Raw genomic sequence first — 27,471 nt, 5'->3', positions numbered from 1 at the left:
CACCATCTGTGTTAACATAAGCCCCTTGTGGATGAACAATGGTGTTCCTTTAGGCAGATCCTCCTCACCCGAGGCGAGCCGTGAGTCCTGTGTCCCCCACCCCCTGACTGATCGGGGTGCTGTGCTGCTCCAGGGAGATGATGGTTTGGGGTTGGTCAGACCAGGAGGTGGGCGGGGCAGCGGTGTAGTGTTCCTGGAGGAAATATGGTTTTTCCACATCTTGTTGGAGAGATGAGTGGGGTTGTGTCCTATGGGATCTGGGGACCATGTTGATTTGTAATCAGGGAACTTTGCTGTAAGAAGAGAAAATTAAGGAAGGAATAAGGTTAGATGGTTCACTTTTGTTGACAAATACACATGAGTTTTATCTACATACACGTAAATACATACACATTTATATTCTAAAAAGTAATAGCACACATTTTAAGCACAGCAATATAAAATAACACTGTTCTTAGAGCATAACGAACAGAAAATTTTCAGTGACTACTACTCTGAATTGATAGAATTATCATATGAATTAAAGATTTAATAAGATAACCAATTCTCTACTGCTTTCTTAGCTAAAAATGACTTGAAAAGGAGGACACATTCAAGGAGAAAGTCTTCCTAAAGATACCAGCTTCTAGGTAACAGTGAGAATGTGAACATTAGCAGAATAAAGCATTCTATAAATAATCATTGACTGAATAGAAAGTAATTAGTAAATTACACTTTTCTTGTGCCTTGATCCAGTCTATTAGATATTGATGTTCAAACAGATTCTTTAAAAACAATCAGGAAATATTCACTAAGGGCTTACTATGCATATGGCACTAAATCAGCGCTGTGAGGAATAGAAATAATTATTCCTAAGAACCTCAAGCTCAGATGGGAACACAGAACAGATGAGCAACAGAAGTGGTGACCCCAACATCATCACGTATGTTCAATACGCAGAGGGGATCAAGAACGCTGGGCTTGCAGCAAAGGCTTTATAAAGACAGCTCTTGAAGGATTTACATAAATGGATGGGCACAAAGAAATAGGAATGCGTAAACCAAGGTTCAACATAAACTGTCTGTGTATGGAATATGTTCCTCCCCAATTCTGGTTGAACAGTTCACAGGGGCAGAGAGGTAAAGGAGGTTACATAGGTAGGCTGGGGACTGATTAATATACTATCAGGAGTTTTTGCAATTGATTCAGCATGGAGTGTTTAAACTGCTGTGATAGTAAATAGAATGGAACAGAAGGAATGGATATTTGAAATATGATTGCAGAATAAATCACTAAGGAGAAATCGTAACTGCCTGGATCCAGGGACTGAGAGAGAGAGGAAAGAGGACAAAAATACTGAGATTTTGTAACTAAATGATGCATGAGATCATGATTAAGAAACATAACTGAGTTGAGAAGGAAAGACACTTTTGGGGGTGGAGAAGTATAGGTTCAGTTTTAGACAAGTCTGAGGTGATTCTTGGGCCATCTCTCAGATGAATATTCAACTGTTGGAAAAAGATACATAGTTCAATCTGAGGTATGGGCATTTATTAGGTGTAAAGGAGGTGGGTAACCAGAGTAAGTTTTTACATGTAAAAGAAATCCTACAGAAGTATAATGTAGGGTGGTGGTTCAAAACCCGGAATATTGAGATGTCTCCTTTACATACTTGCTCAGAACTGAAGCAAGTTATATCAGCTCTCAGAACCTCACTCAGTTTCTTTATCCACAAAATGGGGGTAACAACAGGACTTACTCAGAGCCTTTGGTGAAGGTAAAATAAAAATTCACGTGGAAGGTTTAGCATGATGCCTGGCCTGCGGGGTCATTCAGTGAGTGGCAGGTTATTGTTGCACTGCTGATATGACACAGAGGTGGGAAGGAGAACGAGACAATGTGTAGCCCACTAGCCTGCAGCGTCTTCGTAGGTGGACAAAGGTCTGCTTTATTTGCTTTTGCCTGGGCAAAGCACGTAAGTCATAATGACTTTAACAGCTTAACATCCGACATGTGCAAACTGAAGGTGCCAATTACTAATATGTTTACCCATCAGTAAGGCACTATGCTCAGAGAGTGACTTCAAAGCCTTTATTATATCCACTAACTTTTCCATTTCCTAATGTCTTTCAAAAAAACATGTGGAACTTACCAAATGATGGCAAAATGAATCAAGGTCTCCCTTTTTTTTTTTTTTTTTTTTCCCTTTGGCCATCTGCCCTTAGCCTTTGTCTATAAGTGGGAGGATTTTTAGAGAAAAGCCAGCTATTATTGGCTACCTTAGGAATAATAACCTGGCCTTAACTGGTTCTTCTCATGACCCTTGACTTCTTGGCAGCCTTGTTAAAAGAGAAGCATGTGTGTCATTAGGACGTGACTCCAGCCCTCTGGATATGCCAGCTCCCTGCAGTTATGTCACTACCGGCCTCATCCCAAAGCTGTATCTGGCTCATCCTTCCTGAGACTAGAAGTTCCTCAAAGACATAGCAAACAGAAAAGGTGTGCTTCCATCTATACTGACCTATGCTACTGAACTTCTGTAAGAGTATATCTTATGAAATACATGCCAGTTTCCTTTATAAAAGGGAACCTGACGAAAAAGTGCTAACCAAAGGGAAACAAAAAATTCACACTCATACCTGAAGTGCTATGAACGTTGGTAAAGGAGTTGTCAGAGGCACTGTAGGGCCAGGCACCAGGTGAAGGCAGCGAGGTGTTGAGGGAAGAATTAGACCCTTGGATAACAAAGAACATGAAGAAAATACTGAAAATAAATGTCAGTATAACCAGTGAAACCTTGAGAGTATTTTATTTAAACTTCAATAGAATGGAGGACAAAATATGTCTAACAAATGAATGTGAAAAGCAATATTCTTACATTTTTTGGTTAAACTTTTAGGTACCAGCAAGTACAAATGAAGTCACAAACTGACAACTATGAAAATGCTGGGTGTTGAACATATAAGAGATGCTTCACTCAAGTACCTGTGGTGTTATCCCGCAGCAGTTGGTGGTCAGTATCTACAATGGGAGATGTGGCTGTACCCCCCAGCACACTTCCTGGGGTGACATAGGGGTCAGATTCAGGGTCAATGTTTTGGATACCTTTCCATGGCACTCCTGGTTGGAATTCTGAGACAAGGAAAACAAATATTAGAGAAGGAAGGTTGTTAAAAAAAAATGATATAGTACTTTTTTGACATAAGAAATGGGTCGTGAAAAGTATAAATACTGAATTTATTGTCTCTTAGATTTTCATCACAAAATTAAGGAAAAAAAAATCAGCATGAACATACACTCTTGCCAACAGCACCTTTGTTTTATCACACTGTCTGTGGCAGTCAACTGGAAGCCACAGCTCCAACAGAGCCTGTCTCCAGTAACCTGACGCTCCTGCTCCCAGGAGACTTCAGGGCTGAAGGCAGGGAAAGCAGGAGTAAGGACTCTGGTGTTCACAAGAATTACCCCAGCATCTAGGCCAAGAACCGGTGAAAATATGGGCTAGAGATCAGTGCTCTTTCTCATTTTCCTTACCAGATGTTGGCCAAAATGCAAAAAATGTAATACAAATGATACTGCTACATAGAATGTCCAGGGATAACCAGCAGGGATAATTTAGCTTAGCAAGAGAAAGCCTAGAATATACATGAGGGCTCGGAATTTTTTTATTGGTCAATTTACATCATTGTAAAATTTTAAAGCTATGTGACAGAATAAACTTTTATTTTCCAAATCGTGATGAGAAAGAGCAACATGTATTATATATGAATGATCTGCATTACACAAGTCTACTTTGGCCGAGCGCGGTGGCTCACGCCTGTAATCCCACCACTTTGAGAGGCCGAGGCGGGCAGATCACCTGAAGTCAGGAGTTCGAGACCAGCCTGCCCAACATGGCGAAACCCTGTCTCTACTAAACATACAGAAAATTAGCCAGGCGTGGTAGCAGGCAGGCAGGAGAATCACTTGAACCTGGGAGGCGGAGCTTGCAGTGAACCAAGATCGCACCACTGCACTCCAGCCTGGGTAATAAGAGCGAAACTCTCTTTCAAAAAAAAAAAAAAAAATTCTACCTTAATAAAATGAAACTATACATATTCATGTCACAAATACACATGCACAGAAAGAGGTCTACGAGGATATGTATTTATGGAATTACTGATTTTAATTTTTGCTTTATTAAATGTTCTCATTTTTCCATTATGAGAATAGATTACTATATCCAACAAAAGAGAGGGACAGAAAGAAAAGAATTAACAAATAATCTCATTGCAATCGCTACTGCATACCTAGAAGCTAACTGGTAATAAATACTTGCCTAAGAACCAACAAATCAATTCAACAGACACTTCAAAAGAACCCATGTTACAAGGCATCCTATGCATGGGACGAATGCGAAGTCCCAGCTACAATGTCACTTATCTCCAGATTCCCCATCTAATGAAAATTTTCTATCTTCCCACAGCACATGCCTTGCTTCTAACAGACAATTATTGAATGAAAAAAATGAAAGCAAGTACCTTAGTAACATGAGTCACAAAAGCAATGTATTCTGAACCTGAAACTGACAATTACAAAACAAATGCTATCCTGGAAAAGCATTTCCTGGACAATACCTGGAGGCCAACTGGCATTGCTGGATTTACTTCCGATTTTGTTTGTTGGTGGAGATTTGGCAGGTAACCAGCTATCACCAGCAGGACCCGTATGGCCACCCAGTGTGTCACCAGGGATGATATCAAACTGGTTGTACGGTGACCCTCCCCGGGTCTTACCAGGGGCCACTATAGCGCCTGAGAAAAGAGAGGAAATTAAATCATCCAGAATAACTCCTATGAATAGAACTTGTCTATTTTTTATTCACTGGAATGCAAACAGTCTTCTGAAGCTGATGGAGTATATACAAACAGCACTGGAATAAGAGGTTGCATTCGAGACTCAGCACATAATTACTAAGCAGCATGACCAACAACAAGTCATTTCGCCTCTCTGAGCCTCTCAGTTCCTCACTTAGGCGCACAGGATTGTTCTCATGCTCAAATGTTCCTTTCAGTTTTAAAATTCCATGGTCTTATGAAATTAATGAAATGTTCACATACTAGGAATCTGACCATTATCCCTAGTTTCTATGCTAATGACTCAAGAGCGAGAAATGGGGAAAATTCTAACAATTTGTAGCACATAAGAAGGTTTTAACTAAATTTCTACTGCTGCTACCCACCCAGGTTCTTAAGGGCTGGCTGATTAGGTTTAGATTAGCTGGAAGCAGCAGTGTAAACAGAGAGTCCATTGGAGGGAAAAGCATCTGCAATTGCTTTAAATTCCAACGCAATGAGATGGAATTCCCGCCTAGGGTCTTTGCCAGCACAAGACCAGCAATGAACTCTGCAGCTCTGGGATCCATGGCCTCACACATGAAGAACAGCAAATCCTTTGTAACTGGTTTCCTGAGAGCACTTCAGCGGTTTTGTTGGTGCCCCCATCATGCATTTTATATGCTACGGGGCAGGAAAAGAATTAAAAGCTTACAATTGCCTTGAACTAACAAAACATGCACTTTGAATAAAATTTTAGGTGTCAGTGAGATACCAGTCTACTTATTTCTCAAATGAATTTTACATACTGTATTGGGTCACTTGATCTATTCTTAGGATGCTGCTTGTGAAGGGATAAAATTATTTCCAGGGTGATGCAGCCTAATGGGAATATTATCAAAACTACCTCCATGCTCAGCTAAGAGGACATTTACTTTTCTGGAGCCACTGACAAATCTGGCTCAGAGGCACATTATGGTGAAGCAGTGGAAAATGAAAAGCTCAATTACTTTGGGGATTGCTAAGGAAATGGGAAAACATGATCTATAAGCTCTAAAAAGGCAAGTAGAGATTTCGCCTTCGAGATATCCTCTCACATGCCGTTTCATATTTATTATCATGCACCTATCATGTCTTTGGGGACAAGGGGACCTGGTGAATCATCAGCCTAAGGAAGCATTGAAAGTGCCCAAAGCTATAGAAGACAGTGGGCTTAGATTATTCAGTCCACAAACAGATTTTACAGTTTCGATAAATCATTTTTGACTTCATGCCATGAAACCAAATGATAATGCTTAGGGATGGCAGGCAGAGAGCTCCACGTGGCTATTTCACCAGTCTCCTGGATGGGCTTATTAAAGAGTGGTTTATAAAGGAAACCTGAAAGGCTTCAGACTGAATGACTTGGCTGGGGCTGGGGCCTGCCAGGGCGCTGCAGCAGGAACAGCCAGACACCTATTTATACTTGGTTCTCATGGATACAGTTAAGTCCAAGTGAATTACTGTCAAATGAAACAAACACTGAAACAAAGGCTGAAGGAAGGTTCTGAGACCTTTTATCTGTTTTACAGGAAATGGAGAAGCCCTTATAGAGAAACAGAGGAAAAGCCGATCAACATCACAACCAAAGCCTGCAATGCCCTTAAATGCTGTCTTGCAGACACTCTAATTCACATAGAATAAGAAAGCTTTGTGAAAAGTTCAAATCTCATGTATTATGATCTATTAGTCATCTTTTGGAGATTAAAAGGCAGCAAATTTTTTTAAAGCCGATAAATTTATTATGGTTCAAACAACCAACAAGATAGGTACTGTTATGATCCCTTGCTCCGCAAAACAAACTCAACAAGCTGACTCTATTCCCTCAGCCAACTTATTAGGGTTTCGCCTCGGTGGGTGCCCAAGTTCACTGCTACCACCCTCAATCATGGTAGCTGAAAAATTCTGCTCCCTTTAATTATAACTAGTACTTTATATTTCTTGTAATTCAACATACACATGACTCTGACCTTCCTCCACAGGCAATCATAGGATTCAGGAGGAAAAAGAATACCAAGTTCTGTACTTCAAGAGTCTTATAAGATGTTTCATCAAGACCTGCTGTGGGTTGGGGGCTCTAGCTTCCAGTGCTTCTCTTACCATTTTTGTGCATATTGGCTTCCTGTGTGGCTACAGAGGGCAGCCCCTCCATCATGGAGGTCCACTGTTTAAAGCGAGACTCGGTTCCAGCCTCCTTCCCACCAACCATGCCATAGTCCATGCCTCCAGAGCTGAAGCCTAAAAAGGAGAAGACCACATTTTGTAAGTCTCTAGCATCAGTACCAAGAGTTCTGAAGCAGAGTCCATGAATGCCTTCAAGTGTCACTCAAAGACTAATTCAGAGTTTCTCCACTCAGAAACAGGTATTTTTGATTCCAAGCTTTCATCTTGGCTCTTGCCTGCTACATAAGTGATGTCTCTGTGAAGGTGTGAAGATGTGTATGAATGCCATCGATCAGGTCTGTTTCAGTGCATTCCTGCACACCCTTTTTCATTTAGCTGACGTTTGTGCCAGACAGGATGCTGGGGCCAGCCACTCTCCAACTGAGATAGAGAAGACGACATCCAGCCAATGTAGTGCAACAGCAGCGACAGAGTTGTAGTCAGGGTATCTTGGGGGAGGAAAGGCTTTGCAGAAGGAAGATGTGATCTACGGCCTCAGGGAGGTATCTGGGGAAGTCAAGCAAACCAAGTACAAAGCTCTGACTCTTGATAATCAAGTGTGTTTAGGGAATGGTGAGACGTTCAAATGACTCCAATGTTTAGCTAACTCTGGGATGAAGTAAGGCGGAGAGTGGTGGGAGATGAGGAGAAATGAAGAGTCGTGTCATGTAGGGTCTTTATATATTAGGCCAAGGAGTTCGGATCTTTTTTTCTCTAGGATAAGAGGATAGTGAAAGTGTTAAGTATGTAAGAGGATAACTAGTATGTATTTTAGGAAGAGAAGTGGCAGCCTGAGTGTGGGGTGAGTGGAGGTCAGGGCAGAACGTGAAAGATAAATTTGAAAGTAGTCTTTAAGCAATGTGGAAGACACCAAAGCTTGAGTAGGCGGGTAGTTCGAGATGCTGAGTTCACTTTGCCATGAGCCCCAGGTAAGCTTCAGGGGAAGAGTCTTGGTGGGTAACGTTTTCCCACTGCACAGAGCTGGAGAGCTGGAAGCCACATAGCAGAAGCTGGATGATGGAGTCTAACAGGGTCCATCATCCATTTGGGTCAGAATGTACGTGACACCTGTTCAAAAAACTCTCAAAAAAGTGAAATAAAGGACTAAAATGATGAAACAGGGGAGGGGGAAAATAATAAATGACCATAGAAAAATGAGAATAAGCCACAGGGAGCGCAGAGCGGCAGCACGAACGCAGGCATCCCAGGGAGGCAAGTAGTGCTCCCACCACGGCAGAGCCAAGCTTCTCTGCCCCAAGATGTGCAACTCTAGCCAGGCCAGACTCCACACTATACCCGTAAAGGGTCCTCAATTTCCATCTCTCCAAATCCCACTAAGGACCCAGGTTGTGTTTTTCCTCCCCTGTGCTTATCCTAGTTGTCTGGGATAGTTTTATAAATGCATAATAAATCAAGTAAAAGTCTAACACCTTTTTGCCCCATGTTCAAAATGTTGCTATTTATATAAAGAACAGTGTTCTTTCATACTCTGTAACCGAATTTACTAGTTCAAAATGATTGGAGGGTGGGGGTGGGGAGCAGAAATCTTTAGAATGAGATGAAAATATTTCAAATGAAATTATTATTATTTTGGAGATGGAGTCTCTGTCACCCAGGCTGGAGTGCAGTGGCGCAATCTTGGCTCACTGCAACCTCCGCCTCCTGCGTTCAAGCAATTCTCCTGCCTCAGCCTCCTGAGTAGCTGGGACTACAGGCACACCGCAGCCATGCCCAGCTAATTTTTTGTATTTTTAGTAGAGACCAGGTTTCACCCTGTTGCCAAGGCTGGTCTAGAACTCCTGAGCTCAGGCAATCTGCCCGCCTCGGCCTCCCAAAGTGCTGGGATTACAGGCATGAGCCACCGTGCCTGGCCTTATTATTATTTTTTTTTAAAAGAAGAGTTTGAGGCATTTTTTTCTTTCTTTCATCCTAGGTAGCAGAAATGAAATTAGATTGGAGGGCAGGGAGGTTGCAAGGAACAAAGGTTTTCTCTGACATAGCCTTAATGGCCTAAGCAGGTTGCTCCTTGAGTAAATTACACTTCTGCCTTTGAGAAAACCAGGCCAAGGTGCTTGGATTCCAGGCCACCTGAAAGCTCAGTTCTAATCATTGAAAAAGAGCTTTTGGAAATAACCTAGGATTCTGGGAAAGATTAAAAAGAATGCTAGCATTATTAAGAAGAGGAGGAACCATTCCTTACACATTAATTTTCTTTGAAGTTACTCTAAAATTTCTATAATATCCATAGTGAATTAAATTTCTTCCTTTTTTTTTTTTTGAGACAGAGTCTCGCTCTGTCGCCCAGGCTGGAGTGCAGCAGCACAATCTCGGCTGACTGCAACCTTCACCTCTGGGTTCAAGCGATTCTCCTGCCTCAGCCTCCCGAGTAGCTGGGACTACAGGTGCCTGCCACCACACTTGGCTGATTTTTTTGTATTTTTAGTAGAGATGGGGTTTTATCGTGTTAGCCAGGATGGTCTCAATCTCCTGACCTCGTGAGCCGCCCCGCCTCGGTCTCTCAAAGTGCTGGGATTACAGGTGTGAGCCACCGTGCCCGGCCAGTGAATTAAATTTCTTTAATTTCAGCTGCTTAAGTTTTTTTGGTGACAAATGAAACGCAGAAAATTAAAGTTATAGAAAAAGGGCAAAAAAAGAAAAAAGTGAAAAAAGAAAAATAAGAGGAAAGAAGGAAAGAAAATGAACGAGGGAAAGAAAATGAAAGAGAGAAACAAAAAGGGAGAAAGAGAAAGAAAAAGTAAGCAAGCAAGGAAAGAGCTCAGCAGCTCCAAGAACCTTAGAGAAAGCAGGCGCCTTTCTCATTAGAGACTTGGGGATCAAATGCCACCACAGTAGGGCAGTCCCAGTGCTGCCTCACAAGGTTTGGTCAGGAAAAATAATCCAAGGGGTCAGAGAAAGAATAGGTGAGAAAATTGCCTTGAAAGGTTCAATCTACAAACCCCAAAGTATGAGAGGAAAAATCAGGTGAAGACGTACGTAATTTTCTTTGATGTCATGGTAACCGGCCTGACACTAGGATATGGAATGTGTCTGATGGATTTCGACGGAAGGAATTCTGGGACACTGAGCTCTAGTGGGTGCACTAACAAAGAAGAGACGGTGCTTTGCTAGTGACCTTTGGCTATTTACAGCTATCATATATCTAAAACCCAAGAAAATACTGACTTTATTGTACTTTCCACTACAGCAAAACCAAATTTCCTTAGTCCACCAAGTGGTTTCCCTGAAATTTCTCACAAACACAGAGCTTTAGCTCAAATTAAGCCATTTAGTTCAGTTCAATGAATATTTATGGACAGTGTAATCTGTGCCAGGCCCTGTGTTAGGAGCTGAGGTACAAACAGAGATAAGACATGCCCCTTGCCTATCACCTGCTTTTATCATTCATGCAAGGACAACCCTTTGCCTGCCTCATCCATCTTTGCTAGAATTACTCTCTCATCTCCATACACTCTAATTCATGGTCTCTTCATGACTTTTGGTTCCATTCTTACATCCTTGAGGAAATGCTCTTAAATTAACTTGTCCTTACACTGATCTTGCCTTCCCTCTGTTTTCTGCTCCTCTTTTTGCTATACATTAAAAAACAAGTTTCTATAACTATAATTATTTTTAAAAAATCACCCATAATTGGCCATCCTAACACAACTGTTCTAAGTCCGTGTCCACACGTACACCTGGTATCGACACAATCATAAGTGCAGCATAGATACAATTACTCTTCTGTTATTTTTATAACCTCCAATATTTATTCAGCTTTACTTTTCACAGGGATATACCAAATAAATATTACAAATTTTGATAAATTTTAAACGTAAAAAGTGAAATTTTATCAGAAATGCATTTTCTAAGAAGATGAATTACTGTTCCTAAATGAGTTCAGATATCCACGGTAACCAAGACTCCTTACTATAATGAGAAAGAGTTTTCGCTACTATCTTATTTTAAATTTCTTTGTTGACATAAAGCACTAAGAAATTTTACTCATATAAATAAGTAGATGGGAACAGAAGGAGTCTGGTTGTAACTTACTTCTCTGAATTTCTTTTAAAGTATATGTTCCTTCCCCTAGCCCAGTGACACAGATACTAAAATATAATTTTTAGATAGGTCATTATCACCTAACAATTCAATTAGGTATTCTTTCTCTCTGTCTCCCTCTCTCTCTCACTCTCCACCTCGGCCTCCCAAAGTGCTGGAATTACCAGGCATGAGCCACTGCACTCAGCCTCAATTCGGTATATTTTCAATTTTGCTAAAAGGACAGAATTAGAAACCATCTGTTTTACAAAAGAATCAGTAAGGATTAGTTAAGCAGTCATTAGTCATTCAAATTCTTAATTTTGAGATAATGTAACAAAGAGGCTTTATCAAGACATATTAAGAAACTTTCAATTATTCTTGCTACTCTTTCACTTAGAGGATTATCCTTTTTAGTTCAACAGACTTAGCATCAGGAAAACTGAAAGACTGTTCATTACATCTTTGACATTTAATTTATTAGAAAAAAATTTTTAATTTCTATATATGCTTTAAATATATTTTCGTCAAATAATCTGTTCAAAACAGGTAGCCAAATCTAACTTTCAGACCTAAAACGTATTCTTCAATTCAAACAAATGTAATAATGCTAACTAAGGAAAAAAAAATTATTTTTGAGACGGAGTCTTGCTCTGTCGCCAGGCTGGAGTGCAGTGGCATGATCTCAGCTCACTGCAACCTCTGCCGTCTGGGTTCAAGCTATTTTCCTGCCTCAGCCACTCCAGTAACTGGGATTACAGGTGCACACCACCATGTCCAGTTAATTTTTTGTATTTTTAGTAGAGACGGGGTTTCACTATGTTGGAGGCTGGTCTTGAACTCCTGACCTCAAGTGATCTGCCCTCCTCGGCCTCCCAAAGTGCTGGGATTACAGGCGTGAGCCACCGTGCCCGGACAGGAAAATTGTAAGTGAAATAAATGACAAAACACATCTATCTTATAAGGCAGATTATAAACGGTCAGGTCACAATTAAAATGAGACCTAATAATATTTATCTATTATTTAATAAGTTAACAAATATAGAAACAAGCTAATAAGTCAATATTTCTCTTTAATATGGAATAATATAATGCATAGCTAAATTTACAAGTTACTTATGAAACAGGAGTATGACAAAAATCATAAAATTTCTTCAGTAAATACGTATATATGTGTATGCTTAACTCTGATCCTTTAGCCATTAGAAGAAAGAAAGAATCGGCCAGGTGCGGTGGCTCACGCCTGTAATCAATCCCAGCACTTTGGGAGGCCACGGTGGGCAGATTACCTGAGGTCAGGAGTTCAAGACCAGCCTGACCAACATGGCGAAACCCCATCTCTACTATACAAAAATTAGCTGGGAGTGGTGGCATGTGCCTGTAATCCCATCTACTCAGGAGGCTGAGGCAGGAGAATTGCTTGAACCCAGGAGGTGGAGGTTGTGGGAGGTGGTGGTTGGGCGACAGAGTGAGACTCCGCCTCAAAAAAAAAAAAAAAAAGAAGAAGGAAATACAGCATAAGGACACCTTTGTTAGTAATCAAGGGAGGCCCCCCCATGTTTGGTACCCTGGTGTTTTGCAGCCCATATGAGCACATAGCTGACCTTCTTCTATATCAAGTGCAAGAAAAGTTATTTCGAATTTAAGTCAGTTATCAGGCAGATCATCTTTAAGAATGAAAACAGTTGGTGGAAGCTAAGGATCTACAAAGTAATTCCGTTAAAATATCCAGATCAAGAACACCTTGAAGTCTTTGCTCACCCCCTGCACGTGCAGTAGGAAGATGACGGGGTTGGCGCACAGTCAGCCACTGCCATTTGTCCAGGGTCACGCTGTCACCTAGAACCAGCAATTTCATGTCTTCCCAACTTTTTTTTTTTTTTTTTTTTTTTTGAGATGAGGTCTTGCTCTGTCGCCCAGGTGGGAGTGCAGTGGCACAATCTCAGCTCACTGCAACCTCCATCTCCCGGGTTCAAGCGATTCTCCTGCCTCAGCCTCCCCAGTAGCTGGGATTACAGGCGCATGCCACCACACCTGGCTAATTTTTGTATTTTTAATAGGGACAGGGTTTCACTACGTTGGCCAGGCTGGTCTCGAACTCCTGACCTCGTGATCCGCCTGCTTCAGCCTCCCAAGGGGCTGGGATTATAGGTGTGAGTCACCGCGCGTGGCCCAACTCTTGTTTTTTGAGTGTGCGTAGAACAGTATCTTCTTTACAAGATAAATTCTAAATGTCAGTTTGAGATGAAACTGTGATGGTGTGTGGTATCTTTTCCATTTTTAAATTTTATTTTGAAATCACTGTTTCCTCACCAATTAGATTCTGCTTACAGCATGTTTTCCAGTTCCGAAAGAGCTATTATTTGCCTGCCAAAAACTTCTTGAAGAATGTTAAAGGCATAACCTTACTTGTTCTAATTCCATTTAAATCAGATGAACTACTAATATCAAATGAATTTTTATCAATCTGCATTATAATTTTAGTTCCTCATTTTTTCAATAGAAGGCAATTTTATTAATGAGTATACTAAAACATTTCAAACTAGTACATATTTTAACAGATCATAACCTCAGCCATGTGTACCACTCACAGCATGCACAAGCATTTAAACAGGGTTTTAAAAATTCCCGGCAGTAGGAGAGCAGTTTGCCATTCATACACGTGCATTTAAAGACTGTTTTGGAGCCAGAGAAGTTAGAGGCCTGTCTCTGCTATTTAGTAACCATGTGGTGAGTTTTGGAAACCCATTGAAACTCAAGAAGCCTCAGATGTCTCATCTGTAAACCAGGGGTAAGAATATTTACCTACCTTGTACAGCTGACATAAAAACGGAGGGTAATGCAGGCGCAACCCCTACCACAAGCCTAGAGAGGTAGATTTCTAAAAAGGTAATTTTCTCTACTAACGACTTACCAGAACCATATCCAGGTATTGGCCCTTTGGTTTGAAGGTCTGGGAGCCCCACATTCAACGCGTTGGGTACCATGTTGTCCAGATGCGGCTTGGGCCCAACAGGATGAGAGGGTGAGTGCTTCATGCCTGGCTGCCTCTGCTGCTGCTGCTGCTGCTGCTGCAGTGCACTCACCATTCGAGCCAGCTGAGGACCAAGAGAGAGGGACACTTGATAAGCACGGCCCCGAACTTCCCAGGAAAAGACTGTGCCCGGTTCTTTGCCATCAGAGGCTAAGCCGGGATGTACTCCTCAAACACAGCACTGGAGGGACCCTGCCCACCCACGTACCTGCTGCTCTTGCTGTTGGCGTACAGCTTGAGAAATCTTTCTCTGGTTCTGTAACAACTGCTGCTGTTGCTGCTGCTGCAAGAGAAGCTGACATGCCTACAAAACAAGGGGGAAAGACAGAAAACCAAAGTTTCCTGAGACTGATTTACTGAGGACACCTAAAGGGTCTGTGCACTGAAGTACAGGTCACACAATCAAAAGTATCCAGGAGGGAAGTAACACCAAATTCCTGGTCTCTTGGTTACATTTTCCTCCAGTTGAGTTGACAACCCTTAAGCACACTCCATAGTTTGCAAAGAAGTGTGGACTAGCACCCTTTGAACATAGAAAGTGGCAAAGATGTGGGAAGCAAATCAAAGCTAAAGAAAAAAAAAAAAAAGCAAATGAACTTTTTAGCCACAGGAAGAAAATCTTCTACTTACCAACTGAAACTGGGGAATTTGTGGAAGCTGGCTCAGCATGGCAATTTGTTGAGGAGATAACTGGGGCCCCACATTGAAAAGACCTGGACTCAGGCCACTGTTGGGAAACTGCTTGAGCATTGAGGCAGAAACCTAGCCAAAAAAATAAAAAAGAAAGAAAAGAAAAGGAATCTTCAGAATTTATCAAAATAAAACTGTTTTTCTGTGAAAAGAATCTTGAATCTAAAGCAAGAGTTCTCAAACTTTTCTGTGAAAAATATATAACAGGAAAAATACACTCAAGTGTTAATAATGATTATCTTAGAGCAGTGAGATTACAACAGTTTTTAAATTTTCTTCTTAGACTTTCCAATTTTCTATAATAAAAAATATAAATTTTATATTCAGGAAAACATCTTCAAGAAAAAAAAATTGATGACAATATGGCTTTTATCCAACCGAGAAATTATTACTGGAAATGTGCCATAAAACAAAACACGCTACACTGCATAAAGCTAATAAATAATACTTATGTGAAAGCATTTCTGTGATACAAGTAAGATAAATATATTAACTTGTAAATAGGAGACATGAGTTTCAACGCATGGCTTCTGATAGCAAACACCCACAGAGTGGCAGTGTAAAAAAAGAGCCAGCATCAAAGAGCCTGGAAGGTTACTGGCCCGGCAGGGTCCTTCTCCCTGTTCTCAGGAGTGAGCTAGGCGAGGCTGCAGGAAGCTCTGGCGACAGAGGATTCCCTCCCATCTTTGGTTTGCTCCTCCAAGATGATTTAAGTAAGCAGAAGTGAGTTTCCCCGCACCCTCATCTACTGAACCCACTGGACTAGTTGGGGCCATGGAGAACAAGCTTAAGAACGTGTCTGTGAGTTTCCAAGTAGCGTAGCACAATGGTCAAGAATTTAGTCCTAGAGGCTGGGCACAGTGGCTCACGCCTGTAATCCCCGCAGTTTGGGAGAACAGTTTCAGCCCAGGAGATTGAGAACACCTGGGCAACATAGCAAGCTATCACCTCTTTTTAAAAAAAAAAAAAAAAAAAAAAAGGGTTAAAAAAAGACTTTAGAGCCGGGCGTGGGGGCTCACGCCTGTAATCCCAGCACTTCGGGAGGCCGAGGTGGGTGGATCACCTGAGGTCGGGAGTTTGAGACCAGCCTGACCAACATGCAGAAACCTCGTCTCTACTAAAAATACAAAATTAGCTGGGTGTGATGGCGCATGCCTGTAATCCCAGCTACTCGGGAGGCTGAGGCAGGAGGACTGCCTCAAGCTGCGAGGCAGAGGCTGCGATGAGCCAAGATCGTGCCATTGCATTCCAGCGTGGGCAACAAGAGTGAAATTCCGTCTCAAAAAAATAAAAAAGACTTTAGTTCTAGAGGCAGACTGCCTGGGTTTTTAATCCCAGCTCTGCTTGCCTCCCAGTTTTGATTTTTATTTTTTTTGAGACAGGGTCTCACTCTGTCACCCAGGCTGGAACGCAGTGGCGTGATCATGGCTCACTGCAGCCTTGACCTCCCGGCTGGTCTCAAACTCCTGGGCCCAAGCCATCCTCTCAAAGTGCTGTGATTACAAGTATGAGCCACCACTCCCAGCCCAGCTCTGCCGTTTTTGTTTTTTTTTTTTTGAGACGTAGTCTCGCTCTTTCGCCCAGGCTGGAGTGCAGTGGCGATATCTTGGCTCACTGCAAGCTCTGCCTCCTGGGTTCACGCCGTTCTCCTGCCTCAGCCTCCCGAGTAGCTGGGACTACAGGCGCCCGCCACCACGCCCGGCTAATTTTTTGTATTTTTAGTAGAGACAGCGTTTCACCGTGTTAGCCAGGATGGTCTCGATCTCCTGACCTTGTGATCCGCCCGCCTCAGCCTCCCAAAGTGCTGGGATTACAGGCGTGAGCCACCGCGCCCGGCCCCAGCTCTGCTATTTCTAAGCTGACTCAGAGCTAGTTACTCATTTAGCCTTTCTGACCCTTACTTTCCTGATCTCCAACTGGAATGACAACAATATTAACTTCAGTCATTATTAGATTTTATGAGTTAATCAATGTCAAATGCTTAGAGATGTTCTCCATAAATGTTCACATTATTCCACAGGCTTATTCTTCAAATGTCTTCAGACAATGATTACAGTTCCCTTGCATCTCATCTTCAGGCTCAGTATGATCAGTTCTTTCACCTGTATCGCCTTCCATTTCTTGGTGAAGAGCCAAGAACAGAACGGTATTTTCTAGAGTAGTCTAACACTAAGGAGACCCTAAGTATTCTGTTAAAAGCTGGGCTTTCATTAAAAATGCCGAAGATGTCACTTTCTCTGGTGATCGTAACTCCTGATTCACACACTAAGCTTAATGTTAGTTAAAATCTATAATATTTAAAAACATGCTTTTGTTCCCTCATGTAATATTTAATCCATGTAGCTGGGTTTTTCATTTATGATTTATTTATTTTTATTTTTTATTTTTTTTTGAGATAAGAGTCTCGCTCTGTCGCCCAGGCTGGCGTGCAGTGGTGATATCTTGGCTCACTGCAAGCTCCACCTCCCGGGTTCACGCCATTCTCCTGCCTTAGCCTCTCCAGTAGCTGAGACTACAGGTGCCCGCCATCACGCCCGGCTAATTTTTTGTATTTTTTTTAGTAGAGATGGAGTTTCACCATGTTAGCCAGGATGGTCTCAATCTCCTGACCTCGTGATCCACCTGCCTCGGCCTCCCAAAGTGCTGGGATTACAGGCGTGAACCACTGCACCCGGCCTATTTATTATTATTATTTTTAGATAGAGTTTCACTCTGTCGCCCAGGCTGGAGTGCAGCGGCGTGATCTCGCCTCACCGCAACCTCCACCTCCTGGGTTCAAGCAATTCTTCTGCCTCAGCCTCCTGAGTAGCTGGGACTACAGGCACGCACCACCACACCCAGCTAATTTTTGTATTTTTAGTAGAGATGGGGTTTTACCATATTGGCCAGGCTGATCTCGAACTCCTGACCTTGTGATCCGCCCGCCTTGGCCTCCTGAAGTATTGGGATTACAGGCGCAAGCCACTGTGCCTGGCCTTTAAATTTTTACTGATTTTTTTATTTGAGCTTAAGACCTTACGTATATCTTTATGAGCATGGCATATAGAAGATGCTCCATAAATATCTATTAAATGAATGAACCTCTATCATATTTAACTTCACAGTCACCCCACCAAGTTCTTGTTGATCCTATTATTCTACTTATTCCCAGTTTGTGTTCCCCCATCCCATCACGGATGGGAATGCTGAACTTGATAGAGCTGAGGATAATCTAGTCATATGCCACTAAAGCTTCCTTCCAATATGAAATGATCAGCCTAGGAATCGTCAGTTACTAATCCACCCAACTGTTTTAATGTTTAGCCAATATATTTCCATCTCGTCCAAAAGAGACAGCTTGTCAAACGGCCTGTTAGAGTACAACAACTATATTATTCTTCTATAACAGTATTTTTACCAATCAATGAAGGGAATGTATGAAAACTTGTTAGCAAACTATGATTATTGATTACTGCCATACGTACTCAAAAGCAATCTTCTTGATAATCTAGATTCTTTCTTGGAATTGGGACCAAGTTCATTAGTCTTTTAGCTACTTTTTCCTTATTTCTCCTTTCAGAAATCATTTTAAAAATGTACCCAGGCTGGACATGGTGGCTGACAACTGTAATCCCAAGCACTTTGGGAGGCCAAGTCGGGCAGGGATCACTTGAGGCCAGGAGTTTGACACCAGTTTGGCCAACATGGCAATACCCTATCTCTACTAAAAATACAAAAATTAGCTAGGCATAGTGGTAAGCGCCTGTAATCCCAGCTACTCAAGAAGCTGAGGCATGAGAATCGCTTGAACCCAGGTGGCGGAGGTTGCAGTAAGCAAAGATCGTGCCACTGCACTCCAGCCTGGACACCAGAGAGAAACACCATTAAGAAAAAAAAAAAAAAAAAAAAAAAAGGTCGGGCGCGGTGGCTCACATCTGTAATCCCAACACTTTGGGAGGCCGAGGCAGGTGGATCATGAGGTCAGGAGATCGCAACCATCCTGGCTAACACGGTGAAACCCCGTCTCTATTAAAAATACAAAAAAAATTAGCCGGGCGTGGTGGCGGGCGCCTGTAGTCCCAGCTACTGTGGAGGCTGAAGCAGGAGAATGGCGTGAACCCGGGAGGCAGAACTTGCAGTGAGCCAAGATCACGCCACTGCACTCCAGCTTGGGCGACAGAGCGAAACTCCGTCTCAAAAAAAAAAAAATTCACCATTCTCCTCACTTTCTTATAGTGGAGGGGCGCTTCTTTCCCATTTCTTATCTGAGGCTCCACACAGAGGACATCCATCTTTATTTTATCATAGAACTTAAGGCCCTTAAGGCTTCTTTCCCCTTCTTGGAAGCAAGCCTGGAGAGAAGACTACCCCATTCCGGTGACTCTGGGTTAAGGTTGGAATTCGGTATTAGGAAGTGCGCACGTGCTCCAGTATCTGCTTTATTGGTAGTAAAGAGGGTACTGTGGCCCCAATATGTTCTCCTCTTTTACCTTAAACATTCAGAATGTGGGCAGGAGAGATGGGTGTCATTATTAAACTCCCCTCGAAGACTCCCAGCACTCCTCAAAAATCACAGACAGGGAGGGCTCTGCAATTCTCTTCACAAATTCTTTCTCTGCTCTAGGGTCTGTCTTTTGGTTTGAACATCCTTCTTCTTAATAGGAAAAGCAAAAGCAACAAAAATTTTACCTCCACTCTGTAATCCCTGGGCATTATACTAGTCCAAGGCAATGATTCCTTTCCTAGTCACCAAACTGCATCAAACCAAACTCTAAAGGTTATTTTAATCTCCCTAATTTTTTTTTGCAAGTCTCAGCTTACTCTGTGTTTTATTCATGCTTGCTTTTACCCTTACTATCCATCTTCTGAAAATGTTCCATTATAAACTAAGTTAATCAGAAAGCTTCCCCATCTCCATTGCATCTTCTCATTTTATCATTCTTTGGCATCACGGTCAGAGTTAAATTCCTCAGTTTCCTAATACTTTTCAACCACCATCTCTGCTACATTCTCAAGACTACATGCCTACCTTTTCTTCTTTTCTTTTCTTTTTTTTTTTTTGGAAATGGAGTCTCACTCTGTCACCCAGGCTGGAGTGCAATGGCATGACCAGGGCTCACTGCAATCTCCACCTCCCGGGCTCAAGCGATTCTCCTGCCTCAGCCTCCTGAGTAACTGGGATTATGGGTGCCCACCACCACGCCTGCCTTTTTGTATTTTTAATAGAGACGGGGTTTCACCATGTTGGTCAGGCTGGTCTTGAACTCCTGACCTCAAGTGATCCACCCACCTCGGACTCCTGAAGTGCTGAGATTACAGGCGTGAGCCACCACGCCTGGCCCATCTTTTCTTTGACACTCTTCTAGTCTATAAACATTTGACCAAGTTCAGGTTTCCTGTACTAGGCTCACCAGCTCATTTTCTCTCAAGATCTGTCACTTTCACTCCACCCATCAACTCTGTCATTTTGGAAAGCACTCTAATTTCAAGTAATAGTTCCCCCCAGCTGCTTCCTCTCTATCCTCTAAGAGATGCTGAGTGTTACCAACCAATTTAAAAATCTGTTTGACTTTCTATTTTAATAGCTGTACTCCAAGCAGACGTGAGCATCAAGTGAGCACACCACTACAGGGCATGCTGCCTCTGCACCAGTTTTAGGGCGAGCATGAGGAACACGTCCTCCACAATTTCCCCCAAATAACAACTCCTCTTCATCTTTGCTTTGAATTCACACAAAATGTCACCAGTGTGACTTAACTTACTGTCTCTGATATAATAATTTTGAACTCACTGTAATTTGAGTCTGGGGGAAAGCAAGGTGAGTATACATATATGCTGTGCTATCGAAACCATGTTCCAAACCGGATTCTTATCCCACTATACCTCAAAGACCCATAAAATCTTATGTACCACCTTCAGTGTGAATCCTAAATTTATCTGAGTTAGCGACTGTATTTGGTAACATAGTGTTGCCCATAAATTCATGCCCACTGGGAACCTCAGAAGGTGATCTCATTTGGAAATAGGGTCTTTGTAGATGCACTCAAGTTTAAGACGAAGTCATACTGAATTAGGGTGGGCCCTAATCCATTAACTGGTGTCCTCATATGAAGGAGGACATTTTGAGACAGAGAAGAAAAAGCCATGTGAAGTTAGAGACACACGCGGGAGAACATCGGATGATGACGGAGGCAGACAGTGGTGATTTCAGACTGAAAGCCTACAGAACTGAGCTCAGGTTGATTGACTGATTGATTGATTGATTGACTGATTGATTTTTTGAGACAGGGTCTCACTCTGTTGTCCAGACTGGAGTGCAGTGGCGCGATCATGGCTCACTGCAGTTTCGGCTTCTTGGGCTCAAGTGATTTTCCCAACTCAGCCTCCTGAATAACTGAGACTACAGGCATGCACCACTATGCCTGGCTAATTTTTGTATTTTTTTTTTTGTAGAGATGGGGTTTTGCCATTTTGCCCAGGCTTATCTTGAACTCCTAGGCTCAAGTGCCTGTCTCAGCCTCCCAAAGCGCTGGGAGTACAAGTGTGAGCCACTGTGCCTGGCCTTTTTTTTTTTTTTTTCTAGGTAGAGCAGACACTTTGGTCATAATGAGATCTGCAGCACCCAAGTCTCTCACACAAAGTTAACTGCAGCTTTCCCAACAATTCCACTTTTGAAATCATTCTGATATGCATCTTCCCATGACTTGATATATAGTCACTGAGCTCAAAATACATGCCCTGCTCAGGCTCCAGCAGTGAACACAGCAGGCCCAGACCCTGCCACTGTGAAGCTTATTACACTCCTAGGGGCGGGGCAGAGAGGGAGAAAGACAAGGAGCAAGTGGGGGAGACAGAGTGACAGGGCAGGCCGCACACTGTACGTAGCTGCCCCGAGAAAGCTTCTAGGGAAGGTGGCAGTGAAGCAGACAGCTGAAGGAGATAAAGACTGAGCCATGCTGCCATCTGGGAAGAATGTTCTAAGCGTATGCTTGCTGTGTGGGGGCCACTTGGCTGGAGCAGCATGAAGGTATGAGAGAGTGACCTGTACTTGTGGGGAGGTGGGATCACCAGGAACCTCAAAGACCAGAGTAAAGACTTTGCTTTTGCCTTGCATTCTCAGCGAGAGAACCAGCCACGAGGGGATTCCCGGTGAAAGGGTAACATAACCTGCGTTTTGTTTTAGAACAGTGCTGTACAGAACTTCCTGCAACGCCGACACGTTCTACAACTGTGCTGCCTGCACAGTGACTACTAACAAGATGTGGCTATTTAAGTTAATTAAAGTAAAATTTAAAATTCAGTGCTTCCAGTCCAGTAGCCACATTTCAAGGGCTGATGTGGCTAACGGCTATCACACTGGACAGTGCGGTGTCAGAGAATCAGTCTGACTCAGACTTGAGACAGGCAAATGTTGAGTCGAGTTAGGGTGGGAAACAGGCAGGAAGTCACTGCAATAACCTAGACAGAAATGGTGGTGGCTTGGCCAGGGCCTGTGCTGTTGGAAGTGGTAAAAAAGGATCCGCTTTTGGATAAGGGTTTGAAGGGCGGTCTTACTGACGCAATGAACATGGTCACGAGCTCCAAGGTTTTTGGCCTGAACTCCTATAGGATGAGAGTGCCATTTGCTGGGAGTAAGGGGATGTTTTTGAGGGCAGTGTGGGGTGAGATCAGAGCTGTGTTTTGAACATGTTAACCTGTAAGGCAACCTATGAGTAGTCTGTGGAGTTGAGGAAAAAAGACGTGGGCTGAAGACACAATTTTGGAATTCAGTGCTTAAAGTCATTCCACTGGGTAAGATCACCTGGCAGTGACTAAAGATGGTGAGGAGAGGTTCGAACGCTGAGATCTGGGGCATTCTGCTGAATAAGTATTGGGAACTTGAGGAGGAACTTGTAAAGGAGATGGAGGAGAGGCAGATGGAGAACCAGTGTAGTAGGTGTCCAAAAGCCAAACGCAGGAAGTGCTTCAGAAAGGAGGAGAACTCTGTCAAATGCTGCTGATACACTGAGTAAGAAGAGACTAGAGAACAGATCATCATATTACGCAACGAAAAGATCAGAGGTGACTTCCACAAGAAAGTTAATTCCTACTGTTGCTGCCTTACCTGGACTCCTGTACTAGCCCTGCAACTGCACTCCTTTGCTCTAGTACTCCTGCCATTCAAACATGTCCTCTATATTACTGCCAGTGTTTGTTTGTTCCCTCCCTCCCTTCCTCTTTCTTTTTTTCTTTTTTGAGACGCGGTCTTGCTCTGTTGCCCAGGCTGGAGTGCAGTGGCTTGATCATGGTTCACTGCAGCCTCGCCTCCCAGACTCAATCTATCCTCCCACCTCAGCCTCCTGAGCAGCTGGGACTAAAGGTACACACCACCATGACTGGATCATTAAAAAAATTTTTTTTGTAGGCCGGGCGCGGTGGCTCACGCCTGTAATCCCAACACTTTGGGAGGTCAAGGGGGGTGGATCACTTGAGGTCAAGAGTTCCAGACCAGCTTGGCCAACATGGTGAAACCCCATCTCTACTAAAAATACAAAAATTAGCCAGGCGTGGTGGCACGTGCTTGTAATCCTAGCTACTCGGGAGGCTGAGGCACAAGAATCACTTGAACCCAGGAGGTAGAGGTTGCAGTGAGCCGAGAGAGAGAGACTCTGCCTCAAAAAAAAAAAGCTGGGCACAGTGGCTCATGCCTGTAATCCCAGCATTTTGGGAGGCCAGGGCGGGTGGATCAGGAGGTCAGGAGTTTGAGACCAGCCTGGCCAACATAGTGAAATGCTGTCTCTACTAAAAATACAAAAATTAGCCAGGCATGGTGGCACACTCCTGTAGTCCCAGCTACTTGGGAGGCTGAGGCAGGAGAATCGCTTGAACTTGGGAGGCGGAGGTTGCAGTGAGCAGAGATCGTGCCACTGCACTCCAGCCTGGGCAACAGAGCGAGACTCCATCTCAAAAACAAACAGACAAACAAAAATTTGTAGAGATGGGGTTTTACTATGTGGTCCAGGCTGGTCTCAAACTCCTGGGCTGAAGCAATCTGCCTGCCTCAGCCTCCCAAAGGGCTGGGATTGCAGATGTGAGCCACTGCACCCAGCATCTTCTAAACCTTAAATTTTCCTACATCACTACTCAGCTGAAAAATCTTTAATAGTATATTGTCTACAGCAGTGGCCAAACTGTAAGTGCACATAAAGATCACATGGGGGTATCTAAGTCCCAAAGCCACCTGTCACAGAAGATTGGTGGAGACCTGGGAACTGTGTCTTTAAGTAGCAGCCCAAATAATGGTTGTAAACCACGTTGAAAAGGATTGGCCCATAGGGCCAAGTCCCAAATCCTAAGCAAAGCAAACACCTTTTCCAAATTTGGTCCCATACTTCTTGTCTAGTTCCTTTCTTTTCTATTCTAAGACAGTGTGTGTGCACGTGTGTATGTTTCAATAAGCTCTAACCAATTATTCAAACTAACTGCCTTTCCCCCAAATGCTATGTTCTTCTAGATATAATTGCCCCTTGCACATGAGGCTTCTGCTGCTTAGAAGGCACTTTTAATCTGGTGTGCTCAGAAAATTCTGACTCATTCTTCAAGACTCAGACGTCACTGCTAGTGTGAAGGCTCAGCCGATTACCCAAACTCTGTTAAACATTTCTATACATTTATCACACTATCTGCTGGGAATTCTGCTATCACCTCCTCCTCACCTCAACCCACCCCTCTGCCACCAACTCCAAGAGGCTGCAGAGAGAGAGATGGCATTTTCTCCATCTGTGCACGATGAAGACATTATCTAACATGCTACAGATATTTGATAACCATGGATGACTGTCAGCCTGATACCAAAGGATACTGTAAAGTATGTGTATGCTCCAAGATTTAAGAAGACACTGCCATTGTACAGTGCCAGGGAAGTCAGAAATGGCTCTGTCTAAAGGACAAACCTCTACCTGGGGCTTGAAGGATGACTGGAACTTAAGAGGGAAAGAAGAAGAGAGGTACCAAGGGGACACAGTCCCAGACTTCCAGGCAAGACCTTGGAGAGGCAGTTGGTGGTGATGATGGGGAGGCAGGGGAGGCAGGGGAGGCAAGGAAGGGGTGTGGAGAAACCAGACCTCCCCCACTAAGAAAGATACAGACTCAGAATACTAAAACTAGAATTTGAAATCTATAGATGATCTTTTCAAATAAATATTTTAAGCCCTGGTCTTAAAGGGCATTTCAAAAAAACAAAACAGGCTGGGCACGGTGGTTCATGCCTGTCATCCCAGTGCTTTGGGAGGCTGAGGTAGAAGGACTGCTGGAGTCAAGGAGCTTGGGACCAGCCTGGGCAACATAGCATGACTCCACCTCTACAAAATTCTTAAAACCAGCCAAGCTTGGTGGCGTGCGTCTGTAGTCCCAGCTACTTGGAGGCTGAGGAGGGAGGACTGCTTGAGCCCAAGAGTTTGAGGTTGCCATGAGCTATGGATCACACCACTGCACTCCAGCCTGGGTGACAGAGTGAGACTCTACCTCCAAAAAATAAAAATAAATAAAAACACAAAAACAACAAAAACTGAACCTTTACAACCTGCTGGTTGGATCTAATAAGTGCTCCCTTCTTCTTTTAAGGATGAAACAGACTCAAAGCTTGGTTTATTAAAATAACATTCTAAGGAGGGACTAAGGCCACACATTGAATCCTTGCATGAGCTTATCAGCTATTACTCTATCCTCAGGCCTGCTTTCTCATAAAGGGGAACAGGGAAAGTATGTGGTAGACTAACACAAATCTCTCACCTTTACCCCCAAAACAAAACACCATCTCTTTGCACATCTCCTACTAAGGGACAAACCTAAATGTTTCCCATGGTATCCAATGGACTATGTCCTACACAGAGCTGCTCATGAATAAGAGTTGAATCCAGGAGTCTCTGCTACTTCATTAGTTCTAAAACTCCCCCTAGAGCACCTAATTGCTATGTTGGCATATAGCTCCTCAACATTTTCAGAATAATCCAGAATCTGGCAATTCTCTTTTCTTTTTTTTTTTTTTGAAATGGAGTCTCGCTCTATAACCCAGGCTGGAGTGCAGTGGCATCATCTCAGTTCACTGTAACCTCTGCCTCCTGGGTACAAGCGATTCTACTGTCTCAGCCTCTCGAGTAGCTGGGATTCCAGGTGCGTGCCACCACGCCCAGCTATTTTTTGTTTTGTTCTTTATGCCTGGCTAATTTGTGTTTTTTGGCAGAAACAGGGTTTTGCCATGTTGGCCAGGCTGGTCTCAAACTCCTGGCCTCAAGTGATCCACCCACCTTGGCCTCCCAAAGTGCTGGGATTACAGGCATGAGCCACTGTGCCAGGATGAATTCTCTTTTTATCTTTGGGTGAATCCTTGAGGGCAACCAGCCTCTGAACATTGACACATCAGAACTTATAAAGTAGTTTTAATTATATGCAGTTTCAAAAACTATCGTTAGAAAAATAGGAGATCTAAAAGGAATAGAATAATAAGCTTTTCATGCAAAAATATCTACTTTGTTGGTATGCATGATGAAATAAAAAATGAGATTTGATATTTTGTTCTAAAAGTCTTGATCTTTGGCAGCTAGATATTGCATATTTTACTCTACTTGATCTTAGCCAAAAGGTCAAGAAAAGATGGCTTTTTCATATTTTACGCTTCTTACTATCATTCTTTTTATGCCCACAAAAATCAGTTAACAACTGGTAACTATCTGAAATGGTCTTTAATTTTGAATCATAGGAACATAAAATTGCTTACCTGGGGGGAAATAAACTGGGGAGGCACTTGCGCCCGGAGACTGGGAGAAGAATTTAGTGGCTGCACTGGTGTGTGCAGACCTCTCGATTGTACTGTGCTGTTTCCAAACAAACCATGACTACCGCCCTGTAAACAGAAGAGCAGCAGTAAGGCTTTTTGTTAACATAAGAAAATGCAAGTAAGAAACAGTTCTGGTCTTTTAGATCCCTCAGAAGAATCACAGGCTGTGTTCGACGGAATAACAGAATTTTGTAACTGAGAAGTTCCTTATCTTAGAAGGCTTGGGGCAATTACTCAAATTGAATCATGGGCACCTGTACAGTTTGAAGAACTCTATAAACGGAAAGGGTTCAATTTCATCAAATATTAGGAAAAGTCCTACATTCTTTTTTGTGAACCAAAGATATAGGCAACATAACATTTATTTCAAGTACTCTTCTTTGTGATTGGGTTTACCAAATTTATTCTCAAGCTTTATAATCTGAGCTCCATCTTGAAAGGCACCTGAGTAAAAATGCAGCCTTATGAATAGTTATCAGTTGTATTTATAAAACATTATGATGTGATTTCTCTGCCGTCCAAGAGTGAGCCTAGCACCCTTCCTTGTCCTGGATCTGCTCAATCCTTTCTTTGACAGATGAGGAAATGTGACTCAATTACCCAGTGAGATAAAAAAGGAAGAAAGGGAGAAAGTAAAAACCATTACAGGGACACCAAAATAAACATTACTCACCTGTAACTTCTCATTCAAACACATATCAGTCTAGTTAAAAATAAGCTGAACTCCCTCCTTTCTGGAGGCCCAACTCACTGGAGCACTTCTACACTATTCCAATGAGTTAACTGAGAGAGTTGGGTTACATGGTGGCCCTTTCTTTCTGACTCGTTTCTAGCTGAGAAAAGTCCTTCAGCGAAGAACCATATTTGATAATAATGCAACACTGTGTTCCCTCTGCCTGAGGTTCTTTCTGATACCATCT

At 42.8% G+C, this 27,471-nt stretch overlaps 1 protein-coding gene across 9 annotated transcripts in view; it reads right to left on the bottom strand.

The window, feature by feature from the left end:
• Positions 1 to 27,471, bottom strand: part of TNRC6B (trinucleotide repeat containing adaptor 6B) — a 285,267-nt gene that overhangs the window by 20,362 nt on the left and 237,434 nt on the right. For all 9 annotated transcript variants that reach the window (XM_054469560.2, XM_054469563.2, XM_054469565.2 and 6 more), the window contains 9 exons: positions 26,492 to 26,617; positions 14,698 to 14,829; positions 14,276 to 14,371; positions 13,948 to 14,131; positions 6,933 to 7,070; positions 4,596 to 4,772; positions 2,965 to 3,111; positions 2,619 to 2,714; positions 69 to 293 (listed from right to left, as the gene is read on the bottom strand). In XM_054469560.2, coding sequence (XP_054325535.2) covers positions 69 to 293; positions 2,619 to 2,714; positions 2,965 to 3,111; positions 4,596 to 4,772; positions 6,933 to 7,070; positions 13,948 to 14,131; positions 14,276 to 14,371; positions 14,698 to 14,829; positions 26,492 to 26,617 — 1,321 coding nt within the window. The remainder of the gene's footprint in view (positions 1 to 68; positions 294 to 2,618; positions 2,715 to 2,964; positions 3,112 to 4,595; positions 4,773 to 6,932; positions 7,071 to 13,947; positions 14,132 to 14,275; positions 14,372 to 14,697; positions 14,830 to 26,491; positions 26,618 to 27,471) is intronic.

Source organism: Pongo pygmaeus, chromosome 23 (assembly GCF_028885625.2).
Source record: "Pongo pygmaeus isolate AG05252 chromosome 23, NHGRI_mPonPyg2-v2.0_pri, whole genome shotgun sequence".
Classification (NCBI taxonomy): Eukaryota; Metazoa; Chordata; class Mammalia; order Primates; family Hominidae; genus Pongo; species Pongo pygmaeus.
The sequence above is the reverse complement of the archived record's forward strand: the minus strand, read 5'-3'. Positions and strand labels throughout refer to the sequence as shown.